The 20,315-nt window shown below is 34.9% G+C and overlaps 2 protein-coding genes across 3 annotated transcripts; both read right to left on the bottom strand.

The window, feature by feature from the left end:
* Positions 1 to 276: 276 nt before the first annotated feature.
* PEP (RNA-binding KH domain-containing protein) lies at positions 277 to 4,773 on the bottom strand. The gene is made up of 6 exons (XM_089059764.1): positions 4,362 to 4,773; positions 3,382 to 3,628; positions 2,786 to 2,934; positions 2,459 to 2,710; positions 2,158 to 2,352; positions 277 to 644 (listed from the first exon to the last, which is right to left on the bottom strand). Exons 1-6 carry the CDS (start codon positions 4,701 to 4,703, stop codon positions 459 to 461), a joined length of 1,371 nt encoding a protein of 456 aa, XP_088915890.1. The 5' UTR covers positions 4,704 to 4,773; the 3' UTR covers positions 277 to 458.
* Positions 4,774 to 5,795: 1,022 nt separating this feature from the next.
* On the bottom strand, positions 5,796 to 10,084 carry LOC125199637 (protein SHOU4-like). Of its 2 annotated transcripts, none has more exons than XM_089059497.1 (5): positions 9,941 to 10,084; positions 8,028 to 9,048; positions 7,417 to 7,572; positions 6,629 to 6,840; positions 5,796 to 6,469 (listed from the first exon to the last, which is right to left on the bottom strand). In XM_089059497.1, exons 2-5 carry the CDS (start codon positions 8,898 to 8,900, stop codon positions 6,277 to 6,279), a joined length of 1,434 nt encoding a protein of 477 aa, XP_088915623.1. In that variant the 5' UTR covers positions 8,901 to 9,048; positions 9,941 to 10,084; the 3' UTR covers positions 5,796 to 6,276. The 2 variants fall into 2 exon arrangements, with proteins under 2 accessions (XP_088915623.1, XP_088915624.1); XM_089059498.1 differs by having other exon boundaries at positions 9,863 to 10,084.
* Positions 10,085 to 20,315: the final 10,231 nt, after the last annotated feature.

Here is a 20,315-nt window from a genome sequence, read left to right on the forward strand (position 1 = left end):
ATTTTAGTTTTAATATCTTAAAAATTATTATTAACAATATTAATTTTATAAATAATTTAAAAATCAGAGCTTAATCATTTCATTTTATCAATAACACTAAAACATCAACTAAACCATAGCCAGCATTTCATATTTCAATGAATTCATTCATATTTTATCATTACAAACAAAATCAGAAAATCCACATCATCTGTAATTAATGTGCCATCCAGTAAATACAAATAAATCTCAAATAAAATAGTACTACATGCTGAAACTAGCATTTGTAACAATGTATAAACGAATAAGCATTTTTTATATTTAGAAATTGATAACAAACATCCACAACCTTTTATCTACTTTGTTACATAGTTATATATCCTTGGCTACCGTAAAATTAGGCCACAATCTTTTTACGGCTCAAATTGGAAGAAGAAAAGGGCAAGGAAGAAAATTTGGGTACACCCTGAGCCATCAATTCAAAGCCTAAAGCTGCTATATCCCCCTGCCCCCGACGATCCATATCCACCGTAAGGCTGTCCTTGTCCTTGTCCTGCATATGATGACGGTAAATACGAGCTTCCCCCTCCTCCCAGCCGAGAGTACGCCGACTCCACATTAGCATAGCTTCCGGGAGCTGGCTCTCTGTGCCCACTGATGAATTCCTGCACATTGTTAACATACCCAATGTTACCGAGCATGATTCTTTTACATGATCATAATGGAGACGGTCAAGTCAAAATAAATATAAGATCATAACGACTAGCAATCCACGTAAAAACACGCAAGCCATATATCCCCACAGCAGTTAACAAGCAGGAGATCTGACAAGGAGTCTTGGATTTGAAGTTTCATACTTCCATTTGACAAGATAAGAATAAGAAATCTTGCTTAATCACAGCATTTGAAGTATGCTTAATTTAATCAGAAACATTATGATGTAGATCACAGGAATTTCCAACAGCACCTTAGTGACTTGAGTAAACAACTTTGACAAACGTACCAAGGAGTTGCTAATGGAATCCATTGTGCTATTATACAGTAGGTGCAATCACGAGCATAAAACATAGATGATTGTACCCCCTTATTTAGACTGGTTGATGTATTATAGCTTTAGGGGCCCTAATTTCAGGATGACTGATTTGGGAGGGATCAAAAAACTGTTCTGGGTATAAAATTGGGGCAAAAAAATAACTGGTTTGATAGATTTGGAAAGAGGTAAACTAGCATTACATGAATTTCTTTTGATTTGTTATACTAAAAGCAAATTTTGACTGCGAACGGGCAAAGCATTTGACACTGAGGCTACCTTCTGCTTAACAAGGCACAAGGCCAAATGCATGGAGCCTATTGTGCCTAGGCAGTTGTGACAGCACCTTGTGATGTACAAATTTGGCGGACCTAGATTTTCAAATTCTGAATTGCTCAAGCAAATCCCAAGATGTAAATTTTAGTATTTTAAAATCTTTTAAGTGAAAAGACTCCAACAGAAGGGGAGACAACTTCTACTCGAGAAGGTTAATACAAAAGTAGGAAGAGAATTACTACCATGGAAGAGAGAGTGGAGGGAACTAAAATGAAAAGGAAAATAGAAATAGAACATGATGAGGGAAGGAGGGCATGGCGAGTGAAAGCTTCAATGTAGAGAGATGTTTTTACTAGAGCTAGAATTTTGAAGGTTGTTTTGGTTATAATGACACATTAGAAACATAATAAAGAGTACCTTCTATGCGTTCTCTTTATAATCTCAATTGTGATCTAAATCAAAAGGCATTATATTTCATAGATAAAAAGTCCCCACGGTCCTAACTCCTAAGCCCTAGAACAAAAATAATACTCCCTCTGTCCCATAAAAATAGGGAGTTTGGGGACGGCACGGGTTTTAATTAGAAATTCGTAAAGTAGGAGAGATGTAGACGAAAAAGTGATTGAAGTATTGTTAGTGGAGAATGGAGCTCACCTTATAAGGGAGAAAAGACTTTCCAAAAATAGAAAGGGGCTATTTTATGGGACGGACCAAAACAGAAAAAGAAGACTATTTTTATGGGACGGAGGGAGTAAAGCTTCAGTGAGGAACTGATGATGAACTACAAAATCATTACCATTCTATGACAGAGTTTGCCCAGATTCACTGAAAAATTATAAAGCAGCAAAAGTTAATAGAAACAGAGTATCTACCTGTATAAGTTGTTGAGCTGCTTGAACTTGTGGAGAGGTGCCTTTAATTTCCACAGTAATCTCTTCAGGCAGACCTCTACTCTCTTGTACAGTCAAAATAGCACCACTACTGCGTCGAATGTAATCAATATTCGTCCCCTGAACACCGATAATGTCCTCTGCATACGCAAGAGGTATTTGCATGGTCTGCGCAACCTGCATAAACAATCAACATATAAGAAATATGTTAGTCGGCATAACCATTGTTCTACAAATAATAAAGCACATAGCGTTGCAAGTGAAAACATAGGTGCTTACAAACCTGAGTCACAACAGGTCCACCGGCACGCCCTATTAGTGAAGAACGATTCACAAGTCCATGTTCCTGCCCATACAATGGTAGTCTAGAGGATGCAATATGAGATTCTATCTGGCTTTCACGGTCCAGAAACAGTGATTCCCTTTTCAACGTGACAGGATAATCAACCCCTAGTGAGGTTTGTGGTGTTTGATGCAAGGATGTCTTGTCAGACCAAGCGTCCACTTGCCTTTCCTGAGTGGATGGTGCATTATACTGCATGTAGAGAGAGATGTCACTAAATAAACTCATGATCTCACCCATAATCAAACCGATTAGGAACAAACTTACACTCTTCTCAAATAAGGGTAGAACACTTTGATCCACTAAAAATTTTCTCAGGTGACCTACGACAGCTTCCAACGCCTTAAGAACCTTCAAAGCTTCCCCTTGCAACTCAACAACCCTTTCCTGGGAACCAGCATAAGTTGGTACCTCATCTGCAACCACAAAGACAGAGGACAACATTACTCACCTTAAGAGGAGAAATTGTCTCAGCATGAGTTAAAGAAAAACAAAAGAAAAGGAAAATTACAACAGAACTTTGCTTATTAAGGAATTGTGCAAAAGTATCCTCTAAATAAGGAAAAGTTTGATATCTGAAATGTCTAACAAGAGAATTAAAACTGTGATATCTTCCTGAGACAGTTCAGATTTCCCTTCAGCAATATTTTATAATTTTCAATGCATACAAACAAGAAGACGGTTTAGAGAAATAAAAATAAACAGAAACACATTTTGCTTCAGATAAAATGAAGATATGTTCAGACTTAGTACATTCGGCCCAAAAGCAACAGAGAAATACTAAGCCACTTCCCAAAACAATAGTTAGAAAGATATAACATAAAAAATGACACAATCAATAAGATCAAAAGATATTATTGTACCATTTGAAAGCACACGGACAGATGCACCACTTGTTTCCTGAATAGATTTGATCAGGGATCCTTGTTTTCCTATTAAACTAATGGCCTGTGTTGACGCTACTAATAGTCGAATCGAACAAAATGCAGCGGCGGTGGTTTTATCACCATCATTCTCAGGAAGACCATTAACACTCTTGAAAATTCTTAAAATGGCATCAATTGCAGGAGATACTTCTGCTTCAGGTTCTTCCTTGCCAGTTATTAATACCTGATATTGGCAGGTTCGAAGTCACAAGTTAATTGGGAAGATTAGCTTAAATCCAACTGTGGTAAAACATAAGCATATTTTCAAGTAGTTGCACTAAGCTATTAACACACAACTTGATTTTTATCATCGCTCATCAGGCCTCAAAACATTTTCAAAAGGAGAATATATCAATCGCAAGCTTGCTTCTACATACATAAAGAAGTCATTCAGAGGGCATCGATATGCCACCATCGCTGAAGGGGGGAAGGCAATTATGCTGTGGTGAGTTCAGGTAATATTGGATTGTTCAGGACAATGGATAAACTCATGGCTATTTTGCAACTAAAATTAACAATCATTGTTCTTGCCTCAAGGTTACCAAAACCCTATGCTAAAGCCGGATGGGGGCTGAGCGTTTGAGCTATAACAACTATACTTCGGTATTCATTTCCAGCTCCTACTGCACCAGCGTTAATGTCATAAAAAATCCATATCAAAATCTTCAGCACCAAGAAGGAACCAACTTTGATAATTCTAATAATCCCCAATTATCTTTACAAACCCTAGAAAACAATAGCTTCACTATCCTTAGCAAGGAGAGCCTATTCCAAACCCCAATTAAACATGCAAAGCCCCCAAATTCAGAAAAAGACCACAGAAATGAAAACCTAATTAACTGAAATCGACAGGCAGCATTGGCAAATGAGTACGAAGGTAGCAAGAATGAACAAAATTAAAAATCAGGAGAAATTACAATGCGATCCGGCGAAGTAATGGGGCCATCGAGCACGCGAACCCTAGCTCGGGTTTCTTCAACGAGCTTTTTGATAAGATCTCCCTTCCGCCCGATAATGCCGCCGACTTTGAGCACCGGCACCAATAGCCGGAATACCGAGTATCCCGGCCAGCCGGGCCACTTGGCCTTAATTTCCTCCAATTCTCTATCCTTTTCATCCACCGCCGGCGCCTCCGTCACTGGAGCTTCCTCCGCGACTGTTTCGGCCTCTTCTTCGCATTTCACCTGAGCGAGCTCAGCTGGAGCTTGCTGTTCGTCGGGGATCGCGGCGGTTTCTGCAGGAGGCTGAGGGGAGGCCATAGAAGTGGGTTTTGCGACTGTTTGTGGAGAGAGTGAGAAGAGAGAGAAGATTAGGGCGCGAGTGTTTTCAACAGGGAAAGAAAAAAAAAAAAAAAAAAAAAAGAGAAAGCAAAACAAAACAAAACAAAAATGGAAACTCGAAATTTCGAATTTGTATATAAAAGAATAAGTCGAATATGAATTTATCAAATTATGTGATTCATCTACAAGTGAAATATATGCACAAATCGATTTTGATTTTTGAATATCAAAAGAATAAGTGGACTATCAAAATTATTTGATTCATTTCAAATTTACTATTTTGCATACAAATGAGACTCAACTCTCTTTAATTTAGAAGTATGTACTATTTGATAAAAGTAACTGAATATTCTGTTTCCAAAGTTACTATAATCATCATATTTTATGGAGTAGTATTTTATATACTTTTTTGGGTGCAATGTCTTAAATTCAGAATTGAGTTAATATCCTACAGAATTTTGGTATGGTATGATAGTTTTAGGGTATATACTAAGTTAAAACTTTGTGGATAATTATATTTATGGAAATTACTTAGTGGTCAAGTAATTACTCACTTCGATTTTTAAAAATAGGGAGGTTTGAAACGACACGGGTTTTAATGCACAATTTGGTAAAGTAAGAGAGAAAAAAAGGTAATGAATTAATGTTAGTGTCCACTTTAAGTTGTTAATTGTAGTGGTAAATAAATTGATGTATAGGGGTGTAAAGATTTCCTAAAATAGAAAGTTTGAAAATTGCTATTTTTAAAGAGCGAACTAAAATGAAAAAAGTTGTTATTTTTAAAAAGCGGAAGGAATATTTTTTAATTTCAGAAACTTGCATCTCATTTGAATAAAAGTGGATGAGGATATCCTTATCAATTTTTATATAACTAATTAAGTTCGATTACATGTAATCTTTATAAATAATGCAATCATTTATGTTTATAAATAGCAAAGTCAAAATACTTATCAAATTATTTATTTGTGGATTAAATGGAACTAGAAAAGTGTGTGACAATACAACACACAAAAAACAAAACAATCAAACTAGTAGTACAAAAAATGAATGTCAAAATGTAGTTTTTCAAAATAGCGAAATAAATCTCACAGCATTTACAATATTTATATATCTTGAATAATAATACATTCCAACCAAAAGCAAAAAAAGAGTGACCTAAAAAAGGCCATAAAGAATATCTCAAGCCAATAAACATTCATGAGCAAAGGTACACTTAAACTATCTTCAACAAGCCCAAGAGTTAACCATTACCAATAAACCAAAACAATTCTAACCAAAAATTAAAAAGAAAAAAATTGATGAATCAAAATGAAAAATGAATATTCAACTTGTTAATTGCCCATTTTTCCCTTCACTGTACTAAAATAATTCACACGAATGCCATACCGAGAAACGTAACTCCTGGACTGAGCGAGGCTGGAAAAAAAAAACGCGAAAAACTATACATCTGGTCAAGACTGCACTCAGGACGAAACGTGCCAACTCTTTTGATGAGAAATGTGGTTTTTGTTGGTGGCTTCAATTGGAACGAAACGTACCAACTCAGCGAATGTCAAACTGGTATGACATCTACCTTTGATGTGTCCTCGCATCGCAACACAACTCCTTCGGGACTGGCTGGAAGGATGCACTTACTCCACTGGCATCCTGTCGAGAAGGGTTCTGGTGGGGGGACGATCATTAGTACGTTTTCATTCCGTTGCACGACTCCCATAACACTCACAGTGCTGCCTTCTTTTATGTATCTGATCACAAATCGAGAAAACAGCGGAAACTATGAGTGAGATTCTGACAAGTAGAATCGAGAATGTTATTTTTGTATGGCTTGCTTGTGCACTCTGTGTGCGTGTGAGTACAAATATTTGTCAGTAACTTGAAAACGAAGCAAGTGTGTTGAGAGTTACCCTTCTTTGAGGCGCATTATGCGGTCGTCACTAGAAAGATTTCTTTCTCCTAACCATCTGACGAACTCAGGAGACATATCCCGGTTGGATGGATTGATGTCAACCACAACAGACTCGTCAACGTATGGAGTTACCCTGGCACCATAGCCAGTCTTGACCAGTGCTCGCAAACCAGATTGGAAGTCGGAAATATAGAAATCAACAACATGCCTCTGCAGTGATGATTACAAGAAGTTAGATTTCATTAACTTAGCCTGCCCAAAACAGTAGGGTTCAACAATGCGTGTGGTCGACTTTAATCAAATTTAACATGCATCGAAAAAGGCAAAAAGTGACTCGGTAAACACAAACTAATTGCAACAAGGTATTTATCAGTATTTATCAACATACAAGAACAGAACTTATGGTTTCATACCCATAAAACTCACGAGATTTTACAATTGGTTTAGCCTCTTTTGTATTGTTCTCTCATGTAGTGATCTCAAATGCAATCTAGAGTCGAAAATGGAATCACCTCTTCCAAGTTAGTTAAACCATCTCTCGTGCGATTAGTAGAATATGTAGACTGAATGTAGAGAGAAATTTTGTAATTGTACAAGAGAATATCCATTTGCAAAAAGCATAAAGAGAGAATATATGGATATCATCACTATAGAAAGAAACATCGAGAAAGGGAGTATCTTTTAAGCATGACATAAACAGATAAATATTGTTCAATGAAGTAGGAAACAAAGGTTTCTATGATAAGAATTTACGCAGTGAGTAAACAACGAAGCTCTCCTCCTCACCTCTAATGTCCGAAGACCCCAGGTAAAACGTCGGTGTGTCGGGTTTGCAGCTTTGGAATCCCATCCCCGGTATTCATACAAGCTTGTAGATGTATAAACACATCGAGGAACTCTCTGGAATGATGACTCAAGAGGAACATTTCCGCAGGTAACAACCTTCAAATAGGAGAAACACTATACTTGTTAGGAAACACTCAGCTTTTCAAATCAAACAAAGCTGCATCAATGTGCTATCAACAAAAGTCAGACATATATTATGTTAACTAGCCTTATAATTAGAAAAATACAAATCTTCATTTCTATAACTAATTAGAGCCATATCACATTTAAAATGGAACTCTACAGTGCAAATATGTGACGAGCAATATCCTTCTAATATAGTGGTATTCATATCCATCTGTTGCTAGTGTGACGCCATTGTGAAGAATACCATCGGAATAGTTAAGTTGAGAGTACTAGGTAGTCATGTAATCTAGTCTCCTTGTTAAAAACATAGTAATGCAGCATAAAACTGGATGATTGGACAAGACAGAGTTCTTAGCATCGATTAGCCTTGAATCCAATATAAAACTGTATATAATTATATATTCTAAATGAACATATCGACATACCCCGGACACTTTGACAAATTGGCCATCTTTTGCAGTTCGTAACTCTGCATCTGGATAGCTGGCTATAAAACCAGTAACAGCCCTTCTTCCCCAACATGTATTCCAGGTGAATACAGAAGCAACTGCAGCAAAAAGAATAACCACAACAACGAGAAGGATGGGATTGCGAACAGCTCCAAGGATAAAGCCACCAGCGATAAATCCCATAACAAAGAGAAGAATGATGGCCCAAAGAATTGGCTTCGGGAAGCTCTTGCGGAATGAATATTCGTCATCCTGGCTAAGATGGGTAACAGCCTGGTTATTGACTAAAGAAGCATTGTGCATCTTCATCGAGCCTATAGATTCCAAAGGACCAGAAGCTTTGCGAGGAGCCCCTGATGAATTTAGGGGGCCTGATGTAATAGGCCCGGACGTAATGAGGCCGGTGGTAGGCAGAACTGGAGGAATAGGGCCCGAATTTTGGCGAGATACAGCAGTCCCACCTCCCTGAGGACCAGACGACTTCTTCAATGGTTCACCATGTTTATTAAGTGGGCCAGAATTTGTCTTCTTCATCGAAACTGACCCAGGAACCCCACCAACTGATATCGAGCCACTTCTCACAGAATTCAACTGCCCCGAGTGAGAAGCTGCACCCCCAAAAGAACCTGTCCTTGTTGGAGCATTGTTTATGGGACCTGATTTTCGGGACCTGGAGCCATCCCCATGGATATCGAACATTTTGCCTAGCTCTCCAGATTTTTTGATATCTCCTCCAGTATATGGCATGGCAACTGAGCTCATTGTTGGAGTTTTCTCTTTCGGCTGCTCAGGCCTGCCCGATACATATAGGCCATTGCTCAACTGATGAGAGGGGAATCGAGAACCCATATCGCAGGTTCAATTCTCCAAAGAAGCCACAAGATCCAACACCCCGACAAACTGACCCAATATAAAAAGGACAGCCACCAATAACGACAATCAGAAGTACTCCACTCAGCAGATCAATCTAGAGCAGGACCAAGGCGAAATCTAATTCCTAGAAGACACAAAATCAAGATTTTAAAGATGTGAGCTGCAATTCACTTCAAAAATTCAACATTAAAGCAATTCACTCAGCCTGCTTACACCATCACAAATATCTTACGTAGCAGCCATCAATTTCTCACTTATACACCACATAATAGAAGATGATTGATTCTAAAACAATTCCAATAATCAAATCTAAAAAATCACCAGTAAACCTAGAATTTCAAATTGTATTTACCAACACTAAGCAAAAGCAACAAAAATTCATAAATACCGATCAAGTTTCATTCTGAGATGCTAGACAATCAATCAACAAACTACTTTTTACTCCTATCAATTTTTCAATTTCGTTTCTCAACCACCAAAATCTAGAACCTCAGAGGTGAAAATACTACTGTCTAAACCCAGATCTGAGAACCACCCATCACAAAAATGGTGGGAAAAAAACCCAAAAAAAAAAAAAACACTTCCACAGCTCCACACTGACAGCTACTGAAAGAAATAGTATTACATTAACGAAACTTCTTCATTACCAACACGAAAATCGAGCCTCACACCATCAAGCACAAACGGAACTCCACAGATCCAACAAGAAATGAACTGAAGCTCAAATATTAAGCGATTCAAACGCGTGAGATCAAAACCCTAATCACACATTAATGTTTTGAAAAGCAAAAATCATTTTTTTTTAGGAAAAGAGGGAAGATCCCTTCTTGGGACCAACTAAATCCCCTAAAAATACAAAAAAATCCCCCAAATAATTAACAAAAATAGAAGAAAATCTAGAGCCCATTTTGAGAAATCAAGCAATTGGGAGAACCCACATTTCCTTTTTGAGCAATAGTCAAGAGATCACAAAACCCAGAGAGCTGGAATAGCATCGAGAGAGAGGGGGGAATCACCTGAAGATTAGACATTTTGGAGATCATAACTTGAGAGAGTTTGCTGAAGAAATGGAGGAGAAAAGGTGGGCGAAATGGGCAGGTACATTTGCGAGGAATGGGTGAGAAAACAGAGACAGCAAAAAAAAAAAGTGTGAAACTGAAACACACACTTCACCTTCTTGCTTTCTGCTCTTCTATCAGTTTTCTTTTCTACTGCTGCTCTGTGAATTGTCCTTTTTGCCCTTTCGTCTTCCTTGTATTCTCCACTCTTACCATCTTTATATGAGTATTTATTTTCCGGAAAAAATAGTAATATTTGATGTTAGTTAGAAAATTAGCTAATAATTCATCTTAGTTAGAAACATATTTTAAAAATAATAGTAATATTTGATCTTAGTTAGGCAAAATAAGTAAATACCACCGGATAGGATGTGAGATGAATCAAGTGAGTTTTGTTTTTTTTACTAGTAGTATTAAATTAGTTTGATGTGGTGGAATTGATAATCATGGGTATGGTTGACAATTTTCGACACGAAATTAAAGTTCGATATGAATACGTATGGAATTATTAGATTTTGGTCGAGTCTTATTAGGTTTCTGTTCTTATATGATTAACACATTAGAAATCCGATTAATTTGGGTAGGGTTGGGTTGGGTTCGGGTAACTTGCTAAAAAAATACTACCTTCGTCCTTCAAATATTAACACACTTTGATCCGGCACGGGCTTTAAGAAATGTAATGGAAAGTGAGTTGAAAAAGTTGGTGGGATGTGGGTCCTACTTTTAAAGTATTAATTTTATAATAAAATATGAGTAGTATTGAGTTAGTGAAATATGAGGTCCACTATCAAAAATGGTAAAAAGTGAAGTGTGTCAAACTTTCAGGGACGAACCGAAATGACAAACTGTGTCAAACTTTCAGGGACGGAGGTAGTAATTACTTAATCATTTTTATTATTTTTTAAAAAAATACTTTTAAATTTTATTATTTACATTCATGTAAATTATATTGAATTTATGTAAATCAAGTTTTATTGTGTAAATTACTTAGGTTTAAATTATGTAAATCAAATTTGTTCGTTATTGTATCATGTCATACACGAGGTCGCATTAAATATAGGTCGTGTTCTTATTTGAAGGTAGCAAGTCGGGTTCATATTCGAATTGAGAATTTCCTTTACATGTTGGGTTTGTGTTAGACCTTATTGGGTGGGTCGTTATCTGTTTGATCCGATAATGACTAACCCTTAACATATCAAATTCAGATTAGGCTTTAGGTTGAGCCATTATTAGGTTGACTCAATAATGATCTAACTCACATAATTGTCATCTTAAATTGTCAGAGATAGTACTCCCTCTGTCCTATTACAAGTAAGACGTTTCTTTCCGACCGTGTTTTTGCAAAGGTTATAATAGATAATTAAAGTGGAGAAAAATTAAAGTAAGAGAGAGAATAATTTAGAAGAGAGTCGTTTATATATTATTATCTTACTTACTTTACTTTATCTCTACTCTATCTATTTATTAGTATCATTTTTGCAAAACAACGTCCGATTTGGAACGCCTCACTTGTAGCGAGACGGAGGGAGTATGATTTTAGCACTATAGAAACGGGCCGATATATAATAACTTAAATCAAAAATTGATAATGGTTTAAAAAATCAATGTATCTAGCTAGCAGTTGAATTTCTAGTTCATATAATAATTATCTTGATCTTTTTGGTAAGCTAGGACGAAATCGTAAAATGAAAAGCAAACAGTAATAGTACATGAATATAAAGTGGCAAATATAATAAAAACAATTTTTGCTTACTTCAGATTAGTGTAATAGATTTCAAGTGGGTTTCGTGTGGATAGCAGCATCACTAATATTTAAATTTGATCTCTATATAAACACAAGATTAAATCAAACTATATCTTTCATAAGAACCTTTTGGTACAATATTATTTTTGGTGTGACAATTAGTGTTGGAGTTAGACCAAATTTGTGAGGTACTCCCCGTGCCAACAATATTTTTGACGTGTTAATTACATTAAGAGCATTCTCATCCGTGCTCTTAGCTAAGAGCATGGAAGTGGGCTTGGATCCACTTTTACTCATTGTCCTTGGCTAACAGCACAACACCCACATCCGTGCTCTTCCGCAAGGACAAGCTCAATGGTCATACCATTCTATTATTCAATTTAAATACTTCAATTACTAAAAATATTTCTACACTATAAAAATACATTAAAAAATAAAAATTACATAATTAAAATCCTAAAAAATAAAAATTACATAATTAAAATCTTAAAAAATAAAAATACATAATTAAAATCCTAGAAAATAAAAAAAATACATAATTAAAATCCTACAAATTAAAAATTACACACGTGGAAGACTAGTACTCTATCCCCAATTGCCTCTTGAGACCCCGGATCATTCCCTCATGTGTTGCAAGTTGCTTCGGAGTCATCTTAGACGTATCGTTCAAATAGAGTTGACCCAAGAGGGCCCACAACGAGTTGTTCGGGGGAGGGGGGGGGGGAGGAGGCACAAAGGAAACGGGAGCGGGGGCGGGGGCGGATGGAGTCGGGGTGCGACGGCGGGTGGCCGTCGCCTTCTTCTTTCCTTGCGGCCGGCGGGAACTGCTCGGGCCAGCATCAAGGCTACCCAAGTTAGTTCCGGCAAGCTGGGTAGCCACATCATCCGAGGCGTCGTCGGATAGGGCTACTGACCTCGACCGTTTGCTAGAGGAGCTGGAGGAGGATGCTACTACGCTGCCCCTATACTTCGGATGAAGGCGCCCCTCCTGCCAACAAGCGAGGTACTTGAACGCTTTGAACTCCAAGCTTTGGTAGGTCGCCAAGGCGGCACTGATGATGTCGAGCTCGCTCTTGCCGCTCCCCGCCGCCCGCTCTTCCTGTTGGAAGTACCCTTGGAACTTACCAATTGCCTCGTTGCATCTGAAGATGCAATTGCGCACCATACTATCATTGCGATAGATGGTTCCCTCCAGCCGGGTTTCATTTTAAAGACGAGTGATGCGCCACCAATACGTTTTCCCGGTTTTGTTCGTGCCAACGTCTGGATCTTCGGAGACTGCCAAGTAGGCTTTGAACATCGCCATCATCTCACCCGGAGTGTACAGGGTGCGGGTGCCACGAGTAGGAGCAGTAGGAGTAGGGATAGAAGTAGGAGTAGGAGTAGAGCTGCTGCTCTTTCCCGATCCGGGTTCGGGTGCCCACCCGAATCCGGAGGCATTTTGGTCGTCCACCGTGTAAGGGCGGTAGCCACCCGCAACTTGCGAACCTTGGGTTTGAGGAAGGGCCGTAAATTGTGTTTCCGGACTAGGGATTGAGTCGGAGTTGAACCAATCGTGGTTCCAACCGTGATTGCCGGAGGGGTGACCGCCGGAGCCGGACATTGTGTAGTGTAGTGTGGTGGGAATTTAGATGAGAGAATATGAGAAAAAAAATGAGAGAATGTAGATGATAGAATAGATGAGAATGTGATTTTTTTTTATTGAAGTGGGGGTATTTATAGATGAAAATGTGAATTTTGGGGAAAAAAAATTGAAAAATAAATTAAAAGTGAGTAGAAAACGGATATAATTTTTTGGGAAGTGGGAAAATATTTTTTTTATTTAAGAACTTTTTTTTAAAAAAAAATTTGAATGTGCCAACAGCTATGTCGTTGGCCAATCAGAGAGCGCCACGTTGCTGCTCAGCGGCACGGACGAACGGCTCGCAGCGGCGGACGAGCTTGTCCTTGCCACTGGCACGGACGGACGGACGCGGTTTTCCCTACCGCTGTGGATGCTCTAAGATCCTATAATTTAATGTTAGTTACATGTATACAAATATATAAATTATATATAATACTTTATTTAAAGTTTATTAAGTTTGTTTATTTATACCTAAAATTTGGTCGATTAGCTCCTCTTGTAGGAATTCATATTAACATTTAACTAAACTTAGACACAAATTTAAAAATTACAAAAATAATAACTTGTAGCATCATGCTTATAGCTTTTTTTCATTATAAAACATATTCGGATATCATTCAGAATAAATCATGGGACTGGTCAAGAAATAGATAAAATATGAAGATACTACTAATATTTGATTGGTGTTGTATTGAGTTGGAGATGAGTTTGCACTATAATGGGATTTTAGTAGAAACGGGATATTGGAGTTAGAGTTTTAATTTATTCACATATTTTGAAATTGCAAACACAATAATTTAGATCACGTTCTAAACTATTTTCAATAGAAAACATACTCCTTCCGTCCCATTAAAGATGACCCACTTTCCTTTTTATTTTGTCCCAACTAAGATGACCCATTACTTAAAATATAAACACTTTATCTCTAGTTTATTTCATCTCTCTTACTTTACTGTTTACTCTCTCCTCTCAACATACAAAATAAAATTGCATAAAATCCCGTGTCACCCAAGAAAGGGGTCATCTTCCTTGGGACGGAGGGAGTATTTAATTACGTAGGATATCATTAAGAATAAATCATGAGACTAGTTAATAAATACTGGATAAAATAAGAATATAATAGTATTTGTGTGTTATGAGTTGGATATGAGTTGGATATGAGTTGCATTAAAATTGGTTTTTAGAAATGTAGAATTGAGTTAGAGTGTTCTGATTAAGAATTGGCTATTTATGACAAAACACTACTCGTCTTATATAATTATTATTTTAAAATTGGTGTGACATATCCAATTATATAAAGTATTGATGAATTTGAATTTAAAATTATTTCTCACAAAACTCTAACAGTAAATCATCCTCAAATTGACATATACAGATTTTCTTATCCTTTTTTTTAATCTTGCTTTGAGTTTATTTTCTCATATATATAGTAGAGAAGTTGTGATTGGATTTAAAAGAGATAAACCCTTAATGATTACTTAAACTATGATGCTAATTAGATCCAAATTTTGAAATGTTATAATAATGTTTATTTGATGGTTCAATTTGTTCAAAAACTTTTGACACTTACTTAAATATTGGGTATCAAACCCTCAATCAATCTTGGGTCTCATTGTGGAAATACTCATGCAAAATTATTACTCCTAATTACTAATATAAAAGACAAATTTTCAATAAAAAAATAGAGAGATTATTTTAACGTTTAAAAGATTTGACCTTAATTTGCAATTAAGTTCCAAATTTAAACTGCAAATCCGTACAGCCATGATTAAGTTTTCTGTACTTATGATAATTTAGTTGTAAGTTGTATTTTAGTAATACAATATTCCAATATTCCATCTTGAAAAAAATATTCTCTACTTTAATATAAGTGTATATATATATATATTTTTTTGTTCATCTATGGAACGCGTTCTATAAGTATTCTGATCGATGTTTTAAATAACTACTTACGTATCAGTATAAAATTAAAAGTTTAAACTAATTAAATAGATAAAATATACTAATTACTCCCTCTACATCAAGTTTTATACTAATTAAAAAAGTTACTCAAAATAAGGGACACGGCCAATGAAATTCCAGTCCATTCCCATAAATGCATAAATATTTGACCAAACTACACTCGTATTTAAAATAATATTGTTAGTCTCTACAAATGACATCAAGAAACAAGAATCAATCAAGGCCATCCCATTTATATAATAATTGCATAATGTCAAATATTTTATAATTAAACACAACCTGTAACAGAATCATATGTTGCTGTCTATGACTAATTGCACCTCATAGTACTGTACATATAAAATACTACTCCATACTAGTACATGAGTTCCTATTCACCATTTACTTTTTTACATTCATGAAAGAGGAGCAACATTTATCTATTTTATAAAATTTGAGTAAATATTACTTCAAATTACTTACTACTGTTATAAAAAATTTAGTAAAAAATATCTCCAAATATTGATGTTACTCGCCAGGTTTCATTTCAATTTATGTTTAACATGACAAAAACGACATCTTGATTCGAACACTTTAGTTATTAAGTTATACCCACAGGAAGGGGTGACCTCACAATCAACAAAAACAATGAAAATACAGAGCAACTGAACAACTCCGCCAAGCACATAAACAGAGATAAAGGGCAAAGAATAGAACTACTACAATAAGAATACAACATATAAACTCGAATGGTACAATAGCGATCAGTATTATGTTAGGGCAGGCGGTGCCCAATTCTTTTACTCTGCGATATCATGTTTGGGTAGACGGCGCCCAATGTAGACTTTGGTTCAGTTTCTGTTTATCTTCGTAGGTTATCTTTTTTTTTTTTTGCTGTTTGTGACTTTCAGATCTTGGTTTGAGGAGTTTGTAAAGCTTTGTCATGCTCACTCGAATTTGTTGTGTGTTGCAAGGTCGATACATCTGACTACATGATATTGTTGCGTGAAGTTGTTGCTTATTTTGTTAATATTTTAATGTACTTTTGTTGTTGTATTTGTTTTGTTACCTTTCTCGATGTATTCTGCTCGCCAATTTTTGACATGAGCATTTTCATTCACAAAAGAAGGTGATGTGCGAATAGAAGACAGGGCTTATACCTTATAGCGAAGTATTTTATGTATTATTCGTATCTAATTATTAGTGCAAAATACTATATCAAATTTATTATTATTATTATTACTAAAACCTTCAATAGGAATGACATAAATATGTCATAAAAAGCAAAGTAAAGTGTGTGCATATTTTTGTTTTCTTTCTGAAATAATTAGTTGTGCATTCAATTATGTCTTGATCATCCATTATAGCATTATAAATACAATATTTTAATTTATATTTAATAGGAGTTAACTTAAAAACCGCAAATGTCCATTATTATTTCGTCTATCATTAGATTGAGTCATATACAATGTATGGGTAGAAATCCTTAAAATAAATGTATCAATAAAGAAATTTAGTTGCCTCTAAATACAAAAACTTCCCTCTAATTTTGATTTTACATATGAACTCAATTTTTATTTCAAAAGTTTCAATACATAAAATTTTAAATGTTCAAATAGTTAACATAGTTGTAATTTCTTACAAATTACTAATATTACTGTGACTAGCTAAAATAACAAATTATTGCCATGAGCTAAAATAACAAATCATTGTCATTTTAATCCATATATATAGATGCTCTAGAAGTGTTTAGTTGATCTTTAATATATAGAGGGAAGTTTTCGGGCTTTTTAAATCCTACTCATATTTGAAGACTTAGGGCACGATATACTGCTCACTCCACACATCATACAAAAACAGATTTAAATTACTATTAATCTCGAAAATAAACGCTTCAACGAACTAAAAAACTACTACAGCATAATGAGTTTATCATCTACTTAGATAAAAAATAAATAAATTAAAACTCGATTTAAATCAGTCCATTTATTATTAATATAAATAAATTATGAATCTTGAACAAATAACCATTCCAGCTGAATAACTGATTGAAAATCATTCTTTAAAATATATGAAAACGAGTTTTACAAGCTTGAGCAAAATTAGAGAGCGTGGACCATATACTTTATTTGAAATAACATGATGTTTTTTTAGGGAACATTACATGTGAGTTTTATATCTCTCCAATTAATTTATTAGAATAATTATATGGACCATCACACCACTAAAATTCTAAAACTGAGCAAATCTTCTACTACTATTAGATTTATAACAATGCTTACTGTCATCCACCTCTCCAACTATCTTCCCTCTCAATTTTGTCAATGCCTTTGAAATTTATCACCATCTTTTGAAACTTTGATTTATTAATTATATAAAAACAAAGGGGTAGATATATATATACATGCACGTCAAATCTCTTTTTAAAGAAAAAATGTTAAATGATTATCTTATAAGACAAGGCTTAAACAAAAAATAATCTTCATTCAAATTGAAGTTTATATCAACTATAACATAGTTAGACAAACATGAATTGTATACCGATAAACTTAGGTGGCGGGATACTATAAATTAGGGTTGGACTTTGCCCGGCATAGAAACACAACATTATAAACATTGATTCAATAATATACTCGTGAAAAAAGACTGACCCAACTGTACATTTGACATGAATAAAAAAAGTCCAATTGTATATTTAGGCTCCAATTTGTGTTTAATTCGATGGAGGACTGGTCCAATCCAATCAAAAAAAATATTTCAACCCTATAAATTGTTCATCTCGAAGGATTTGAGTGAGGGTGTTGGTATGTGCAAATAAGCAATATCTCGTATCAATATAAAAAAGAACTAAAACTGTTATATATGTATCATAAATTACTCCGCTTTGAACATATTGAATTTAAATTATAATCCAACGAACTTTATCATGTCAATTGATTGGAAAAAAAAGACTTATCAATATAAGAAAGAGGGGACTGAATTCCATTAATCAAAGGGACATTCATGTGGGCTTTCCAAATCTGAAATTAGAGCCAATATTATATTATTGTTGTTTAATTAAAAATTTGTAAACACTCACACTAATATTAATGCTATTTAAATTCAATTACCCATCTAAAAAAAATTATAGACATTTTACTAATTAAACTTCTAAACCCCTTCTACCGTCCCAAAAATTATATTTCTTTATTCTTAATTAAACATAATTATCTTTATTGAATGCGATTCTTTGAGGGCATACTGCATAGCACTAATTTGGTCAACTCAACAAACATTCCACACCAAATTTGAAGCTAATTAATGACAAATTATTAAGCATTCATTATTCGTAGATCTCACTCTAAATAATGAGATGACCAAATAACCCTTCAAAGTGTGTGAGTTTTCTCATTGGTGTACAATGCAAAGGCATAATTAACTAAAAAAGATATAATGTTCTTTTTATGATTTGCCAATACAACTACTCTGTCCTTTCAAGTTGAGAAGCTCCAATTATGTCAATTTGTTTTCCTTCACTTTTTTCTCAAATATAGAAATTTATCACACGTCCATATCCTGTCATAATTCAAAATAAATTGTGCACTTTTCTCTTAACAAAAGCGACATTTGTTTAAAAAATAATAATGCAGCCAACATTTGTTTATTGCAAATATATTTAATTGAATATTGCAACATTGCTATTCACTTCAGTGGATATCTTTTCATTTGTTTTCCAATAAAATTAGAAAGGCTCAAATCGCAATAAACAATAGGGTAAAATTAAAGGTAGTAGGAGTACAAAATTTTATCAAAGCAATGACAAAGTAACAAAGCTATAGAAATGCTTGAAAGAGTAACACAATGGAAGTACTTGTCTTAAACATTGATTTGTTGTTGTTAGTGCATGAACAATATTAGTACTTGCATATTAAAATAAATTTTATAATCTTTAAACACAAAAAATGGAGTCACCAACATCTTGATATAGTCAGATTGAAGTTTGGTGGGACTACTATTTTCAAGAAAAATGGTACAAAAAAGTTAGGTGGAAATAATGGGTGGGTAGTATATACATTCAATTCAGTTAGAAGCTTAGTGTATTTCTTGATTTGCCATCATTTTGTCAATGCTTTCCCCTCTATCTCTTCCTTCATTTTTACAGTTAGTTACTCTCATGTCTCACTCAATTCGATTGAGATGCTTCACCTCTCATACACCTAACTAACTCTCTTTCTCTCTATCTAAATTTATATAGAACATGTAGTACAAATCATGTTTAAAGTGTGCTTCTTTGGACACACTAAATTGTGAACTTCTCTTGTGTTATTTTTGGATTTTTTGTTCACCGTTCTTTAAATGGATTTTTTTTTTCTTATCGAAACTTTACTTAAAATTAAACTAGCTAAACTAAACTAACTAGATTGAATAAACCCAAACTTCTTTACTAGCAACAAAGTCATCACTTGATTTTGATCCCCCGCATACATGTATTTCAGGCTTTAGTGTATGCTTTCGTGTATTTCAGGCTTGCAGTTCTTCAAGATCGCACTGCTCTAATATCACACCAATCTTTAAGTATCCGGGTGAAATGGAAATTCCAAGTATCATCCTCTAGTTATTCTTTTAAGTGCCATAATAATATTTTCTTTTATGCCTTCCAATTTGTACTCAAAATCATGGAAGATTACTTTGTTGCAGATATTCCATGTCGCCCAAGCGATGAGATTGAATTTTACATAGGAAATATATCTCAAACTAATGTCATTGGGAAAAATTGGCTAAATAAGAATTCTAATTTTTACAAATCACAAATAGCCATAACCGAGCTAGTATAAACTAGACCATATCCAAATAAAAGTCAATATAATTGTATCAACATACAATCGTGTTATAGTATTTAACATCAAACATGACAGCAAAAAATATCATTTATATTTAAATGTTGAGTATTTTATCATATTGATCATGAAGCAAGAGTGAAACTAGGATATAAATATAAAAAATTGGGATTTATTAAAAAATAATATTAACAAACGGGCCTAAAC

This window comes from Salvia hispanica, chromosome 5 (assembly GCF_029641045.1).
Source record: "Salvia hispanica isolate PSC_SH4W2 chromosome 5, Shi_PSC_v1, whole genome shotgun sequence".
NCBI classification, from domain to species: Eukaryota; Viridiplantae; Streptophyta; class Magnoliopsida; order Lamiales; family Lamiaceae; genus Salvia; species Salvia hispanica.